The sequence below is a fragment of the Pipistrellus kuhlii genome, unplaced genomic scaffold, assembly GCF_014108245.1.
Source record: "Pipistrellus kuhlii isolate mPipKuh1 unplaced genomic scaffold, mPipKuh1.p scaffold_m20_p_9, whole genome shotgun sequence".
In the NCBI taxonomy this organism is placed as follows: domain Eukaryota; kingdom Metazoa; phylum Chordata; class Mammalia; order Chiroptera; family Vespertilionidae; genus Pipistrellus; species Pipistrellus kuhlii.
The window spans coordinates 32,296,352-32,313,057 of NW_023425595.1; the positions used below are offsets into that span (position 1 = coordinate 32,296,352).

Genomic DNA, 16,706 nt, shown 5'->3' on the forward strand with positions numbered 1-16,706 from the left:
CTGGAAATCAATGAGAAAAATATCCTTTGGTGAGGATTAAAAATAAAAAAGCAGATTCTTCTGCTTGAAAACTAGCTTGTTGACTTCCAAGTCAGGTACTCCTGATCTGTCTGCACCATCACCACCAATCCCTTCCCAGGTTTTCAGTAATCTCAGAGTCTGCGGCAGGGTCCTCAGCAATGACAGCTGCCTGTGTTCCCATCACTGGAGAAATGACAAGCAGTCTTATCCAATATGAGGTTAGCCACGGCCAGATCTCAGATAAGACCTAGGAACCTTGAACTCATATCTTGGACTCTTCTTAATGCCCCCAAAAGATGTCCCCCTCCCCATCATCCATTTTCACTGCTCACAGACTTAAGCAGCCAGAAGCAAGCAGTAGGGTGCTGGGCAGGACAGAGGGGCTGAAATCAGCACACAGATGAACACATTTCCTTTATCAAGGGAGATAACCCCCCTCCCCAAAAAAACAAACGAACAAAAAAAACATCAAAACCCCAAACATGTAAAAACCCAGGGTGCTAGAAATACAAACTCAATTCATTCAAATTCAATCTCGTCCAGACACTGGTCACAAACCCTAGTGAGGTGCCTGTAAGCACCGAGTCGGAGAGGGGCAAAGAGTGAGGCCAAGAGAAGAGTGGGCAAGGGGCCTTCATGGGCCCCCTAGTGCTCACTCACAGTGTTACCTCCACCCCTTCCCAGTGACGGTGAAGACCTACAGGCCCTGTCCTTCTGACCCCCACCCCACCCCTGGCCAGGGCTTCGAAGGCCAGTCCCAAATGGTTCTACCCTCTCTTGCTCCATCCTCACTTGTCCAGGCTTCTAGCCTCGCTCTTCTCCTCCTCCTCCTCCACATTCTTCTCTGTGATTAGTAGCAGGTCAGGGTACTGTTTAAGCCATAGTGAGGCTGGGGCCGGGGGAGGCGGGGTGGAGAGGAGGAGAAGAGCTGTCCGAGGACCACTGTCTTCACGGGATCCCAAACTGTACAACCAGCTCCTCTCTTGCATCCACACGGATCTGAGAAAGTGCACTGTAGGCATAAGCAGCTATCCTGGAGACCTGAGGTAGAGGGACCAGGAAGGAGAAGAACAGAGAGAGGCAGGTGAAAAGGGAGATCCAGAAACCAGGGGAGGAGGATCAGAGGGCCAGAGGGGAGGGAATGATGGGGGATAGAAAGCCAACTGAAAGGTGGGAGCGAGCAGGGCCCACAAGCTACCAGATTAACTCTAGCCCCCCACCTCCTAGAAGGCAGCGAGGGGGAGCCCTCTGCCACAACGTGGGCAGTGTGAGTGGGTAGGCAGGGGTGGAGAAAGGATGGCTCACCTGCTGCAGGTCGGAGAAGGGGATGGGTTCGCTGGCCAGCACTTGGTGGGGCTGACTGGTGAGAGATGGCAGTGGCGGCAGCTTCTTCCAATGGGTCAGGCTGCTGCTCAGCACAGCCAAGCGGGTACTGGCCGATAGAGAGGGGTGGGATGGGCAGTCAGTTTACAATCTGTCCTGCCCTGCCAAGCTCAGCCAAGGAAGCCTCCCTCAGACCAGAGAAGCAAGTGACAAGGCCTCAGCTGACCACAAACTCACTCCAGGCCCACCTCCCTTGGCCCTCTGCACCCTTGCGTGTCACAGGACAAATAGCGCTGACATGAAGGTACCCAAGAGGTTTGTGGTCAGTTTCTTGGGTACCCAAATGAAGAGGCTGGACTGGGCCCAGGCTGCAAAGCTGGATCAGGGATGGAGGGGAGGGGAGGAGTCCAAGCTGGCCAGATGCTCACCTGTACTGCCTTGCCCGGTCCATGTACTCGTGCTGCTCCATGCCCTGGGAGTCTGCAGCAGACACGTCAATGATGTTGCTTTGGGGAGAAGAGAAATAGAACATGACAGGTACATCCAAGGGGGATGAAAAGGATTCACTGCCACATGCTAACTCCAGGACTATCTGACGCCAGTGCCCCCACCTGCCTACTGGAGCAGGGCTGGGCCCACAGGCGCCTCTCCCACTGACCGTGTTCTATCCCCCATGTCCTGGGTCAGCTCTCTCGAGTCCAGCCTTTAACACAGAGAGGAGCTCTGCCCCAGGCCTGGTTCTGTGTTGCTCACCTGGCTGTTTTGGCAAGAATGGAGGAGAGCAGGGCCTGCTCATCTGTGCGAGCGGAAGGCAGGCTGTGGTAATTGGGCTCGGCTCCATTGAGGGCTTTGGTGGGGGGGCTGCTAGGGTCCAGCAGCAGCTTCCGCTCCTCTCGGTCCTAGGAGAGATCATCAGGGAGAAGGCAGCCCTGGAGCCCCTAGTCCAACCTGCCTTTCCTGGGTTCTCTTCTCAGCCCAACTCTGACATTTAAGCACCAAAAATATTTTTATCAGGAATATCCCAAGGCCCCAGTATGTGCCCGATAAGTTCCTGCTTGCCCTTTGAAGCTCAGCTCGGAGGTTCAGGACAAGGTACAGTGGACCCAAACAGTCGCAGATGCCCTGAGAAGATGGACAGAGGCACAAAAGAGGTATAAGGTAACAGCCCTGGAGCTTTAGAAAATAGTCCAGCAACTTATGGAGACAGAATACTGCAGGCTGAAAGCCAGAAGAGGTAGAAAACACCAAAAACAGGTGGTCCACAGGGAAATTGATGCAAGCCAGGAGCCCAGTGACCCTCCTGATTCCCCAAACCAGGCCCTCCACAGCAAAGCTGCCTGTTCCCAGGGTAGAGGCCCTGAGGCCAGACATGGCCCTAAGCTCAAAGAGAAAACACACCCCAGCTCCCCATGCCCATTCCTGTATTATTTCAGGGCAGGAGCTCCAGCCTCACCTTCTGGGTCACACAGGCTAAGTGTGCTTCCTTCTTGAGGGCAGGTCCCTGTCCTCTCAGGTGTTCACCTCCTCTGCTCTGATGCTCTTTATATGAGACTCCCAGGACCAAACTTGATGCACCTGGGAATCCTGCCTGAACCAAGCGAGCTGTTCCCTCCCTTGCTAAGGCGCCACACCTGTTAGTGTGGCTTCATTAACGATCAGCAGCCCCGTTACCACTAGCCCACACTGATGATCACAACCCCCAGAACTGACCTGGGGCAGTCTCCCTGGGCGTGTATAATTCTATATATAACTCTGTCCCAGTTCAGTTCCTTGTTCTAATATTTCTGGATACAACCCTGCCTTGAGCCCATCAGCTGCAAATCCCTGCTGGCTCTGTGTCAGCTGCAAACTGGATAAGCTAACCTGTTGGGGACCTAGCCAAGCCACAGAGTGAGGGTGCTCGGGACAAAGACAAGGAGCCTATCCTGGCTAACGCTGACTCACCAACTGGTAGTGCCAGACCACCAGACCCCTCAGGGTTCCACTCCAGGTCTATCTCAGTTCCTACCACTGACTTCCCCACTGCGGGCTCCCAACGTCTCTGCCCAACTCTCCTGGTAGAGGGCCACTTCCTCCTGCCAGGCCTGCCCCACCCTACGCAGGCCCAGTCTTGTCACATGACTCTTACTGCTCAATCCTAGATTGCCCAAGTGTTCACAGCTCCTAGCAGCATGAGACAGAAGCTGTGAGCTTCTGCTCCATTACCTCCCAGGTTCTAGACACTTCCATTCCTAAAGGACAGGCTAAGTACTGAAGTGCTAGGAAGACAAAATACTTGCCAAAGATTAAACTATCAGAAAAGCTGGTTCCATCCTGAAGTCTGAGTTTGTTTCCTGTGTCCATCCTTCCTCCAGCCCCACTTCAGACAGACCTTCTTGCAGAACAGGGTAGTTTCTCCCCATGGGTTCCTGAGACCTAGCCTCCCAGAAGCCACACTGCTCCCATTAGAGAGGACACTAACATTGGCTCACCCACAAAGAGCACAGGGAACACGGGAGGTTTTTACACCCAATTTTTTTCTGAGTCAATGTCAACCCAGGAGTGTTTCACGGTCTACCCTAGCATAGACACATATGTGGTCTGCCTATGACTAGTCATCTAGAATAAATAGTTTGATCCAATGGATAGAGCACATGGCTTGACATCAAAATACCTTGGCTATGGCACTTCTCAGCTTTGTAACCTTTGCTAAGGCACTTAGCCTCTGTGAACTTTTTCCTTGATTTTTATTGATTTGTTCTACTTATTTATGCATTCATTGGTTGTTTCTTGCATATGCCCTGACCAGGGATTGAACCCACAACCTTGGTGTATTGGGATGACCTTCTAACCAACTGAGCTACCTGCAAGGGCACCTAGGCTTTTAATAGACATAACTGGTATCTTATGACAAATGTCTGGCAAGTCAAGTGAGATAACTGTAAAAGGGCTTTGAAAACTGAAATATGTTGTGCATGTTTTGTATTATTATAATAACGTGGCAGTGATGAGAGGGGAAGAGGAGCCAGCCCAAGAGCTCAAAGAAGGATTTTTTTGATAGCGAATTGATTTTGGCTTATAGACCAGGTAATTAGACTTTTGCCATCTGAGGTCTCAAATCACCTAGCACTGACCAATCACTGCCTTTGGGATTTAGGAAAAGAAGACCCCATCAAAGGCAAGGAGGAGATAGAGGAGAGCAACAAGCCCAACTCTTCCAGCTAAAAGCTGGTTTATCCTTTCTCATAAGGCAGGCATTAACCCTTCGTGAGTCATTGCCAGAAAGAGTCCATATTATGTTTTAAGAGACAATTTCCCATAAGCCACAACTTTCTTCAGTAGTAGGGGATACTGTCTCTTTAAAAGGCTGGGGTGACATGAAAGGTTTTGTCAGAGGCATGCCTAACATAAGACAGAGGAAATGTGATTATGTGTTCACTGTGTTCAACCACCCATGCCTCCCATACAAATGACATTTTCCCAAGCCTAAATCCTTAACCCACAAGAGGTTCATATGAGTCACGGGAAAAAGACCTCCTCCCAAATACCAGTGACATAATCCATTTCTGCCACCATCTACCCAACCAGACTGTGGGCTCATTGCTGAAACCTTTCTACAGTCTTTGTGTCTAGTATATATTGAGATGTGGAACCCAGGCACAGAAGCAATCAAAAGTGAGGGGCCAACAGCTTAAGACTGCATCCTTGGAAGGGTTTTCCCTCTCAAAGGAGGTCAGGTGGGAAGGACCAGAATTAGTGTGGTGTGAGCCCAGCTGGTGACTCAGAGGTTGAGCACAGACCCATGCACTAAGAGGTCGCTGGTTTGATTCATGGTCAGGGCACATGTCCAGGTTGCAGGCTCCAGATCACCAGGAAGCAGCCAATCAATGTTTCTCTCTCTCTCTCTTAAAAAAATTAAAAGTATGGTGTGAAAATGCACGAAGAGGGATAATTTAAAATTGCACACGTCTCCCCCAAGATAATTCTTCTTGTAAAGGGATGTGATCTACAGCCAACTTCCCAGGGCAAGAACCCCTCTAGCTAGAGGAACCATCAGGCCCAGGTAGGGACTGCACTGAAACAGTCAAAACTGAGTTCCCCATCCCATACCACCACCCGCCTCCTGCCGTCCCAGTCCAGCCAAACGTAAACCTGATGTTACTTCCCAAATAATTTCCCACACATCCTGATGTCCTCGCTGTGCCTATTAATAAGTCCTTCACTAACTCAAATGCCACCACCTTCCAGAGGCCTCCTCTGGCCCTAGACATCAGCTGCCTTCTCCAACCCCAGGGACTGAGAGAATATGCAGATTCCTGACTTATCTCAGGACGAACTAACTCTGAGCCTCAGCTTTCCCACCTCTACAACGGATTCACAAAGCCCGCTAATGCAAGCGCAGGGAGGGGAGAAGGGAGTGCTTCCCAGGGACCTAGACTAAGGATCCTTGAAGCTGTAAAGGTCTGAAAGTAGGTGAGGTGAAAGGGTGGAAGAGCAAGTGAGATAAGCGGCTGCCAGCACACCCCCACTGCACGCCCCAACACGGTGACTGTACAGAGAGAACTGGGGCTTTAACAGTAGAGGCCGGCCCGGCGTCTCCTCTGTAATATGTCCCCTCCGGGTCTCCGTACTCAGCGAGCCTCGCCGTCCAACTCCCCCTTCTTCTGCAGGGTTTTTTTCTGAGCCCCATGCCCCAGCGTTTCAGCCCTCATTCCCGAGCCCCGCCCGCCGCGGCCGCACCTGGTCCGAGTCCTCGTTCTCGCTGCTGTAGCAGCACCCCATGGCCGGGGTCGGGCCGGGCGCTCAGGCCGTGAGGAGGGACGGCGTCCGTGAGGAGCCCTTCCGGTCACATGACCCGTGGCTGCAATGAGCAAGCAACTACCCGCCTCCACGACTATCCCTTTCCAGAGCCGCTTCGCTGCCGCGGCGCCCCTGAAACCCCGACTTCCGGTCCAGCCCCCGCCACGTGACCATTTCCAACCAATAGGAAGGCGTACCCTGCGTGACAAACCGCAAGACACGTGATGGGAGCGCAGGGAGGGGCTGGTCACATGACTTCAGCTCCTAATTTTTTGCAAGCCATAGAGGGTCTTGAGTGGTCGTGGGGCCTCCAGTCTACATTTGTGGACCTGTGAGCGAATTTATACCAAGTACATCATGATGTGATTTCCTAAATACCACTCGAGGGGCGAGTGGGATGCACACACTTAGGCCCCAGTTACTCAGGGGCAAGCCCGGGGACCTTACACCTTCACAAGTGGAAGTGGAGTGGAGCTTAGTCCTAGTAGTGGAGAGAGAGGCCACTTTACTGATCTATTTGCCCTTAGGCACTTATCTTCAATCCTGCCATTTTATAGCAGTCCTATTATGGAACACACAAAGCTCACCATCATTGCTTTTTTAGAACCTTCCCTAGGACCCTGAAAATAAGTTCAAGTCTGTCATTCAAAATCTTGCAGGTTCTAACACTGCTTCCCACTCCAGGCCCAGAGGGTGGTGGTACAGGGATTGGAGAAATGCCTCACCAGCCATAGCAGTTTTTTTCTTTTTTAATATATTTTATTGATCTTTCACAGAGAGGGAAAGAGAGTTAGAAACATCGATGAGAGGGAATCATTGATCAGCTGCCTCCTGCACACCCCACACTGGGGATGCGCCCACAACCAAGGTACATGCCCCTGACCAGAATTGTACCTGGGACCTTTCAGTCTGCAGGTGGATGCTCTATCCACTGAGCCAAACCAGTTTTGGCCATAGCAGTTTCTTGATTGACTTCCTGGACTTGCACCTGTATCCAAGCACGCTGTCTCCCCACTAGGTCTGCTTTCTGTGTTCAAGATTCAACAATGCCCTCCTGATTCCCTTCTCTAACTTTAGTCTCTGTACATCTGTGCTTAATCCCTATTCTGTGTTAAATCATTCATTTATTAAATCAAATTTTACTGAATATCTGCAATATGTACATACTGTTGTATCAGTTTATGTAGCAGTTCACAAAACAGCCAAGACTTCTTGTATTCACTGTTTCTGCACCAATTTCTTCTACCAAACATGGAGTTCAAAACAAAACAAAACACAACATCGACAAAAAACATGGAGTTCTTGCAGGGCAGGGACAAAATCTCTTTTCTGTGACCCACTCCCTAGTACTTATTTAGAGAAAACTCAAATTTGGAATTAATGAATAAATTACAACCTCCCCATCACGTTGGCTCACATCATACCCCATGTGCTAATCCAAAGGATTGTAGGAGAGGCTACCAAGACCTATAGCTCTTTTGTCCCTCAAATCAAGACCATGGAGTTCTTATTAAGTGCTGAGGGCTCCTGAAGGGTAGGAGGCAGCTCCAGCTTGCCCCTGGGTTAGTAACTTGAACTGCAGGTTTCAGGTGACATCAGCAGTCTCAGCATCAATAATTGAGAGCAAGTCCAGCCTGCCTCAGGATTCTACCCCTACCCTCCAAGGACTTCCCCCTTCTGTCCTATGCTCCGATCTTCCTCAAGCAGGAGCCGCCAGCCCAGGTAAGCAGGGTCCTTGAGTGTGGGTTCCCAAGCACACCGGTTCAAATTTGCCATCCCTAACCCATTCATACATTCCTACTTTCATTTTTATTTTCTATCACTACCAGGGGCCTCAAAAGGGCATGGAAGAAAACAGGAAACTTATCGCTCATAGCCGGCTGGGGGGAAGAGGGCTGAGTGAGGAGAAAGTGTGTGCTTTGTGTATGCACATGTGAAGGGAATTCTAAGGGAGAAAAGAGGGGGCTGTAGGGGGAAGGAGATAGGACTGAAAAGAAATATAGAATCAAGGACTCTTCTCAGCCCTAGGGAAGCACAGGAGAAAAATCCTGGGGTGGGAAGGACATCTTATCCTAATACCTTGTGGAGTAAGTGTTTTGATTGCCTTTTATTGAGGCAAAACAATGGCAGTGAAGGGGTTTCTGATGTAAAGCTGTGCCTTTTTGCTACACAGTAATGGGTCAGAGGAGACCAAACAGGCAGGGGTAGGGGCAGGAGAAGGATATGTCAGAAGGGAACTGGTGAAAGAAGTTCTGAAGAATGGTGACAACAGAGATGAAGGGAAATGGGTGGAGGGAGCAAGGTGCAGGTGGGACCAGGAGCTGGAAGTGGGGAGAGGTATTTTGGGGTTAGGTTCTGGATTTAGCATGGGGTCCTTGAAAGTACATGGGCTTGGGATCAGACCAACTCAGACTCAAATCCTAGTCCTGCTGTGTGACTCTGGACAGAAGACAACCTTTATGAGCCACAGTTTGTAAAATATAGGGATAATCATTACTACTAGGGATTGCACAGACAGGCAAATATCAGGTGTGGCTTTCCCTCACTGTCTCCCTCCACCTCAGGACCCCTACCAGGACCAGGTAGGGACCATGTCTCCTGCCATCGCACTAGCCTTCCTGCCACTGGTGGTGACATTGTTGGTGCGGTACCGGCACCATTTCCGACTTCTGGTGCACACGGTCTTGCTGCGGAGCCTCCGAGACTACCTGTCAGGGCTGCGGGTTGAGGAACGGGCCTTCAGCTATGTGCTCACCCACGCCCTGCCTGGGGACCCTACTCAAATCCTCACCACCCTGGACCACTGGAGCAGTCACTGCGAGTACCTGAGCCACATGGGGCCTGCCAAAGGTCAGTGTTCCCTGCATTCTGCTCCAGGAAGCAACCCCCCAAGATGGTGAAGGAAGAGCTGGGATCTGCCACTGCCTTAATGGGTGACTTAGGCAGGTTCTTGATTCTCTATGGGTCTCTTTTTTCTCCTCTGGAAATGAGGGGGATGGGCAAAGTTAATTCATCTGGCAAAAATTTATTGCCACCTCTTTTGTACCAGGAGTGTGCTGGGGGAGAAGAAAATAGAGGCCACATGGGTGAATCAGCCACAGATGCTCCCTGCCTGGATTTGTCTGAGTCCCAGCTCCCAGCACAAGTCTTTCAGTCTTATTTAAGAAATTGGTCCAGCCAAGACTGGTTTGGCTCAATGGATAGAGCGTCAGCTTGGGGACTGAAGGGTCCCGGGTTCGATTCCGGTCAAGGGCATGTACCTTGGTTGCGGGCATATCCCCAGTGAGGGGTGTGCAAGAGGCAGCTGATCGATGACTCTCTCTCATCGATGTTTTCAGCGCTCTATCTCTCTCCCTTCTTCTCTGTACAAAATCAATAAAATATATTAAAAAAAAAAAATTGGTCCAGTACCAAGGTTAGAAAGATATTCAAAGAACAAATAAGGGGAAATTAAACTGGAAGTTCTAGCAAAGCTCCTTCAAGAGATTAGAAGATGGGTCTCTCAGAAGCCCTGTGATTGTTTCTGCCTGGACTTTCCTGGAGGAAGCAACAGTTCAACAGCCTAGAAGGATTGCTTTTGAGTTGGCCAGACAGGCAAGGATAGGGTTGGGAGGGCAAAGTTAGACACATAACAAATGTTGACAGGAAGGAATGAGCCAGAATGGCTGATCCTGGGCACAGTTGTTTGGGATGGCTGTGGTACGGTCTACAGAGAGCTGAAACTGGAAAGACAGGATCAGTTCCAAGAAGGTCCTGTGTATCAGGCTGAGAATCCCAAGTTCAATTCCCAAGGCCTTAGGATCAAGGAACCAGGGAGTGATAGTGTCAGATTTATTTTTTTTTTAGAAAGATTTCTAGTGGCTGGTGTGAAGCCTGGGAAGTCTGGAGGAGAAGGGGTACCACGGGCAGCTGAGACTAGTCGGAGAGAGATAAGACTCCAGCTGGTTGGGAGCTGCAGGTGGCATTTGAGATCTCTTTCTGTGGCCTAAAACCCATCTCCCATGTCTGCCGTAATAGCTATCTCTTCCCATAGGTCAGATCCTGATACGGCTGGTGGAAGAAAAGGCCCCTGCTTGTGTGCTGGAGCTGGGTACCCACTGCGGCTACTCCACACTGCATATTGCCCGGGCCCTGCCCCCTGGGAGCCGCCTTCTCACTGTAGAGCGGGACCCACGCACAGCAGTGGTGGCTGAAAAACTCATCCGCTTGGCTGGCTTCGACGAGCGCAAGGTCAGCCCCCACCTCCCCACCTCTGGCCTCCTCCCTTGGCCTTGTCCTGGCCAGGCCTCCCCTGTGGAGGAATCCCACCTGGGAGAAAGCAGCCGCTCCACTTAGGGAACTGTGACCCTGGAGGCGGTGTGAACTCTTGTTCCAAGTCATTTGCACATACTTGCTGCCGAGTGACAAAGAAGCAGTTAAGAGGAAAGTCTCTCAGTCCAGCAAATCTCAGTCCGCTTACTAGGTATGAGACCTTGGGCAAAGCACTTCTCCTCTGGATCTCAGCTTCTTCACTGGCTGAATAGAAATCACAATACTAGCCCTAGCCGGTGTGGCTCAATGGATAGAGCATTGGCCCAAAGACCAAAGGGTCCCAGGCTCAATTCCCAGTCCTGGTTGGGGCACATATGAGAGGCAACCAATCAATGTGTCTCTCACATCAATGTTTCTCTCTCTATCCCCCTCCCTTCCGTTCTCTCTAAAAAAAATCAATGGAAAAATTACCTTGGGTGAGGATTAATTAACAAAACAAAAAGAAATAAAAATGACAATACTGATCCTGACTTCTTGGGTTCTGAAGCCAGAGGAAATGTGAGAACACTGGTGGGGATCTAGACAAGGACCTGGCATAAAGGAAGCCAGATCCTGATGGGGTCTGGTGGGGGATAAACCTGGTGTGTCCCGCCCTAACCTCCAGCTCCTCCCACCCCCACAGGTGGAGCTCATCGTGGGTAACTCAGAGGAGGTGATCACGAGCCTACGAGCCCAGTACCAGCTGAGTCGAGTAGATTTGGTACTCCTGGCACACCGGCCCCGATGTTACCTGCGGGACCTGCAGCTTCTGGAGGGTCACGCTCTGCTGCCAGTTGGTGCCACTGTGTTGGCGGACCACGTGCTCTTCCCTGGTGCCCCCCGCTTCCTGCAGTACGCCAAGAGCTGTGGCCGCTACCGCTGCCGCCTCCATCACACTGGCCTCCCAGACTTTCCTGCCATTAAGGACGGCATAGCCCAGCTCACCTACTCGGGACCTGGCTGAGGTCGAGGCCCAGGGGTACTAACTGCTGCCCACCTCACCCCCACCCAAGCAAGGACCTCAGAACATCCCTTCCCCTCCCTGCTTGTGGCCTGACACACGCTGGGCTTGGAGTTGGGGAGACTCTCCTCCTACCTCTGCCCTATGCACCAGAGGCATCAAGTTCTGTCTGACTGCTTGGTCCCACCGCTTCCAGAAAAAGCCAGGAACTGACCGGCAAAGGCCTGAGCTCCCACCCCAGCTCTGTCGCTGATTTGCTGGGTGGCTCCAGGGGAGTCCCTGCCCTGCTCTGAGACTTAATCTGCTCTCTTAAGGAAACTGGCTGGAAGAGTTTTAGATGCTTCCTAGCTCTGAAACACAAAAAGCCTGCCCTCCCCAGCCCATGACATTGTGGATAGAATTAAAAGAAACAGTAAACTCTGAGTTAGAAGCCCTGCAGGAATGGCTGGTGCAATGTAAACTAGAGCAGAAGGCAGTGAAGCCTGGGCCCTGGCCTTCCCTAGCCCTGGCCCAATGGCCAGGTAGGTTTCCCTGAAGTCCCTTAAATGCCCTCTCCCAAAAGGTCAAGAAAAGATGCTGGATTCCTCTGGACCCCACCAAAAAAAAAGTGTGGGGGGAGAATAGACATGGGGGAAGGGAGAAATCAGCCCCGTGTCTTTATTAAAGAGAGTTAGAAAGAGACTACGCCAGAAAGGTGCGGTGGACTCGGGTCCTGGGGATTCAAGGGCAGGCTGATGGCCCTGGAGGGGCCAAGGAGACCACGTCCTGGCAGCAGCTGAGGAGGTGCCTGAGGGTGAACTTTCCAGTCCTGGGGTGATCAGCTGGTTCTGCAGGAGTCACAGAGTGGGTTGGGATGGCCTGGATTCTCCCTGAGGCCACTCTGCCTTGTCTATTTAGATCATCCACTGGTCCTGATCCTGTTCGTTGCCTTCCATGTCCACCTGGAGAGGAGGCTGGGTGTGGGTGGGGAGGGGCCTCAGCCACCCAGCCAGCCCGTCCCAGACCCTGCTCCTGGCTGGATCCAGGGTCTCTGCACCCCTTGGCCACCAATTAGGTCAGGGGCAGGGGCCCAGGAACAGGGGCCCTTCCCACACCCCTGCCTACCTCATTGACTTCTCCATCATCAGGTGACTCATTGTAGTCATTCATCTCGTCCATGTCCTGCATGTCTTCATCATCCTCTGAGTCCTCTTCACTATCCTCATCGTCATCTTCATCCTCCTCTTCCTCATCATCATAGTGCTGGTGAGGCAAGGGAGAGCCTATAGACTCTACAGCCTTCTTGGACCAATTTAAGGGCTAGCCTACTTGGAGCCTCTCTCTAGAGTCAACAAATGACCACTACTCCCCAACCCTGCTTAAGTCTAGCAGGCTGGTGCATGCTCTGCAGGACCTTAGTTCTGGGCCCAAAGCCCACCCCCTCTAGAGCTGAGGATCACAACTGCTCTGGAGTCAGAGGCAAGACCTTCAGAATTAGAGCAGAGCCTTAGTCCACCTGGACCCCACTCACCTCTGAGGCCGGCTTGCCAATAGGTACCAGGTTGTTGTCTTTCTCTGCAATGCTCTGGAGCTGTAGCCAAAGGGGAAGAAAAGCAGGGCCAGGGCCCAAGCAGGGAAAGTCAGGAGCATGAGACCGGACCCCTCTGCCCACAAGAAGACGCCCCCACCCACACCCCCGAGTGTGATGGAGAAGCTTCCAGTTCTCAGGAAGATTCAATCCCTTTCTCTCCTGTCATCTGCAACTTGATCCAATTACATAAACTCTCTGGGCCTTGACTTTTTCATAAGATTATGGTGAGGATGAAGTGAAAGACTATCAGCCTAGAACATGGCATCTGCTAGGTCCTCAATAAATAGTCAAAATTATTATTTCTATGCTTTTTGAAAAAGAACCTGGGCTCCAATCTGGCCCAGAAGTCCCGTGGTCCCGTGGAAAATTAGGGTGACACAAAGATGAGAACCCAGCTCCCAGCCTGATTATTCTCAGCTCAAAGCAAAAGCTCTTCCAGGGTAGGTCTCTAGAGTAAGACTGGATCTTAACCAGTGAAGGGAAATCCCTGATTGAGGCTCACCACGGTGCTAGGTGCTCACTCACCCAGGCTTGATGCTGCTGTTCTTGCTGCTGCAGCTCTGTCTCCTCCACACAAGGCCGATCCAGATTAAACCACAGCGTTTCAGTCACACGGGGGAAGAGGGAGGGAAACAAGGTGGACATGGCTCCTAGACTGAGAGAAAAGGTCAGGTGAATCCAGCTCTCAGGTGTGTTGGTTTTGATTTGGGTTACAGTTTGATGTGGCTGTGGGGTGGAGTGGAAGGGAGCAGAGAAGCAGCTAGCTCTTTTCTGTGGGAGTCAGACACACATGGGTTTGAGTCCTGGCTCCACCACGTAAGAGCTGTTTGACTTTCCTCATCTGCAAAATGGAGATAACATGCCACCCTCACATTCATTCTGATCATTAAGTAAGGTAACTTACTTTATGGAAGACAAATGTAGAGGTAGGAATCCAAAATGCAGACTAGCATTACAAAAGTAGAGGTAGCAGGGCTTCATGAAACTGTCTCTATCTCCTTCAAACACTAAAACCGATTTCTTTTGCCCTCTATGATTATCCATACATATCTACCCAGTGTCCGAAATTTAGGACACTAATCACCTTTCATAAACCACAGCAAAAAAAAAAAAAAAAAAAAAAAAAAAAAAATTTTTTTTTTTGGTGGGGCAAGGAGGCGTGCAAGTATGACTCACTAATACATTCCATTCTAAAGGCATTGGTAAATGTGTAAATAAGTAGATGGGAGGTTGAATGAACTAACATGTGAGAGAACAAGTACATTCAGTTCGGATTAATCAGCTGAGGGAGCTGACCAAGAAGGTGCCAGAGAATATGAATTAAAACCGTTCGGCTCACAGGAAAATTGAGGCTCAGCAACAGGCAACGACTGGGCTCTAGGTCACAGTGAACTGACGCACAGAACTCCGGCGGGGAGGTCCAGTCCGGGTCCTAGCGGTGAGCAGGAGAAAGGGATGTAGGTCTCTATTTCTGCTTTTGCCCTAGCTTATTTGACTGACTCAGGGCTGAGCTTCCCAGACCACCTAACAGGTACATCAGTCTCAACCATCATGCCCCAGAATTACTGAGAGGCACAGAGACCCAAGTTCCAAAACCCAAACGAGCGCCGCAAAGCCACCGCCCATTCTTTGCTCATTATGATAATGACCGTGAGGCTGACCAATAGGAAAAGGCAGGGGCGGGTTTCGGAGACGCATTTACCCTTATAGGGTTGCTAAAGGCGAAAGGAGCGGGGCTTGAATAGGGCCAATTAACTGGAAGAAATGCTGAGTGACAAGATATGAGACCAATGAGTGACGGACCTTGTGTGACGGGGTGGGGCTTGGTCTCGCGGAAGCGGCCAATGCGCTGGCGCAGTTTAATATTGAAAGGGCAGTCTAAGCCCGGATCTCTGGTGGAGTCGGGTCAGGGAAGCGGGGTGTCTATGGGGAAGAAAGAAAGGGGCGAAGAGACTGCAGACGCAGTCCTGCTTCTGTACTTACCGCGCAGGGAGGCGGCAGCCGGCAGTGACCCGGAAGCACTTGACTCCGCCTCAGCGGAAGGACCCACCAGAACCTGGGACACACCGAGCGCATGCGTCATTGGCCTCCTTTTGTTTTTCCCCGTTCCCGCCCACCAGACAGGACGTGACGTCACACACTCTAGTCGCGTAGTTGGAGACGGAAATTTGCTGCGCCTTCTCTGTTGGCCCCGCCTTGAAGCCCAGCCAATCGGCCTCTCCGATCTGCCCGGCTCCCCGGAGCCCTTGCCTAAGGCTCCACTTAACCCCGCCCCTCTTCCTACGGACGGTACTTGCACGCCAACCCGAGTTGGAAAACGGCTCGGTGTCCCCTGCGGCAGCGGTGGGCCTGTTTGCTGTGCTGTGTACTAGGAAAATTAATGGGCTTCTGACCCAGAATCGCTAGGTGGTTTTAAACAGTTTCTGTCTGTCCTCTGTCACTCTCAGGGTCCGGTTTGGCGCATACGTTCATTTATGTAAGCTTCCCGCGAAAATACAGAGTATCCCAAAAACATGTATACACACTAACAGTTGATAGCTCAATTTATGTTTCTTTCTTTTAAGCCAGACTAAGCTTTGAACAAAGGAAATTCAGCCCGAGCCGGTTTGGTCCAATGAATAGAGCCTCGACCTGTGGACTGAAGGGTCCCAGGTCCCAGTCAGAACGGGGGAACATGCCGGACTTTCAGTTGTGGGTTCCTTCCCCAGTAGGGGGCAGACAGGAAGCAGCCGATAGATGATTCTCATAATGTTTCATTGATCTCCCTCTCCCTTCCTCTCTGAAATCAATAAAAACTAACAAAAACAAAACAAACCAAAAAAAAAGAAAAAAAAGAAAAGAAATTCATCCCTAAAATGCTATTGGAAGTTTGAATACACAGTTGTAGTACAAACACTGCTTTTATAATTAAAGAGTGTAAACATTTGGGGGGACAAAATGTATACACTTTAACAGCTAATACTTAATTTTTACTCCTTTTCAGGTTTAACTGACTTGAAATAATGGGTGAAGCCAGACTAAGCTCTGAACAAAAAGTTTATCCACTGGACTATTTTATGGGAAAACATAAAAGATAAGTTTACGGTACAAAACTGGCAACAGTTGACAAATTGAGGGTGCACAAATACTGAACGAAATGATTCTTGATGTTTGTGATTACGTTGCTTCACATTATTGGCAGAATGGTCACCAGTTTGAAAACGCATTGAACAACAACAAAAGTATTCATTGAAATAGAATGAATTCAAATTCTAAGCAAGGTTACAGGCAGAACTTCCTTTTTTTTTATTAAAGAGCCAGCCCTATGTATACTTAGTGGTTATCTGGATGCTGGCCTTGAAAAACAATGCTGTTCTATCCAATTAAAAAAAGTACACCTGGCATGGTATTGAGATTGTGGGCATATCTGGTCTCTGGCCTACAAGGTCAGACAGCTAAGTTTATCTTCATCATTCTTCAAATAGGCTAAAGCAAACTAGAAAGCAACATTTTATCTAGGAAGAACAGCAAAAAATTCCAAACAACAGTTTGTTACAGAATGGGGGTTTTCCTTCTCAGAACTTTTAAACATAGCTATCTGCCCCTAAAGCAGCGCGGTCATGTAGGGTCCACCTGTGTGTGGTACTCTTGCGGTTGCTCTGGCCAGATATTTCAATAAATTCTTGCCTGCTTTTTTTTAATAAATCATCAGCCTCCAGTGGTCTTATTTTGAACCCAGGGTTCGACCCCACAACATTCATTTCTGTAGATCCTTTTAAATTT

The 16,706-nt window shown here is 50.3% G+C and overlaps 3 protein-coding genes across 9 annotated transcripts; 1 reads left to right on the forward strand and 2 right to left on the reverse strand.

The window, feature by feature from the left end:
- Window positions 1-422: 422 nt before the first annotated feature.
- LAMTOR1 (late endosomal/lysosomal adaptor, MAPK and MTOR activator 1) lies at window positions 423-6,247 on the reverse strand. The gene is made up of 5 exons (XM_036428013.2): window positions 6,064-6,247; window positions 2,098-2,243; window positions 1,773-1,850; window positions 1,327-1,453; window positions 423-1,062 (listed from the first exon to the last, which is right to left on the reverse strand). Exons 1-5 carry the CDS (start codon window positions 6,103-6,105, stop codon window positions 970-972), a joined length of 486 nt encoding a protein of 161 aa, XP_036283906.1. The 5' UTR covers window positions 6,106-6,247; the 3' UTR covers window positions 423-969.
- Window positions 6,248-6,995: 748 nt separating this feature from the next.
- On the forward strand, window positions 6,996-11,991 carry TOMT (transmembrane O-methyltransferase). The gene is made up of 4 exons (XM_045577784.1): window positions 6,996-7,845; window positions 8,688-8,973; window positions 10,157-10,353; window positions 11,057-11,991. Exons 2-4 carry the CDS (start codon window positions 8,715-8,717, stop codon window positions 11,375-11,377), a joined length of 777 nt encoding a protein of 258 aa, XP_045433740.1. The 5' UTR covers window positions 6,996-7,845; window positions 8,688-8,714; the 3' UTR covers window positions 11,378-11,991.
- A 68-nt stretch (window positions 11,992-12,059) lies between these two features.
- Window positions 12,060-15,071, reverse strand: ANAPC15 (anaphase promoting complex subunit 15). 7 transcript variants are annotated; one of them, XM_045577802.1, is made up of 6 exons: window positions 14,928-15,056; window positions 14,284-14,376; window positions 13,470-13,594; window positions 12,885-12,944; window positions 12,479-12,616; window positions 12,060-12,327 (listed from the first exon to the last, which is right to left on the reverse strand). In XM_045577802.1, the coding sequence occupies exons 3-6, from the start codon at window positions 13,587-13,589 to the stop codon at window positions 12,268-12,270; spliced, it is 378 nt and encodes a 125-aa protein (XP_045433758.1). In that variant the 5' UTR covers window positions 13,590-13,594; window positions 14,284-14,376; window positions 14,928-15,056; the 3' UTR covers window positions 12,060-12,267. The 7 variants fall into 7 exon arrangements, with proteins under 7 accessions (XP_045433758.1, XP_045433757.1, XP_045433756.1 ...); XM_045577801.1 differs by having other exon boundaries at window positions 13,470-13,599; XM_045577800.1 differs by having other exon boundaries at window positions 13,470-13,599; window positions 14,189-14,376.
- Window positions 15,072-16,706: the final 1,635 nt, after the last annotated feature.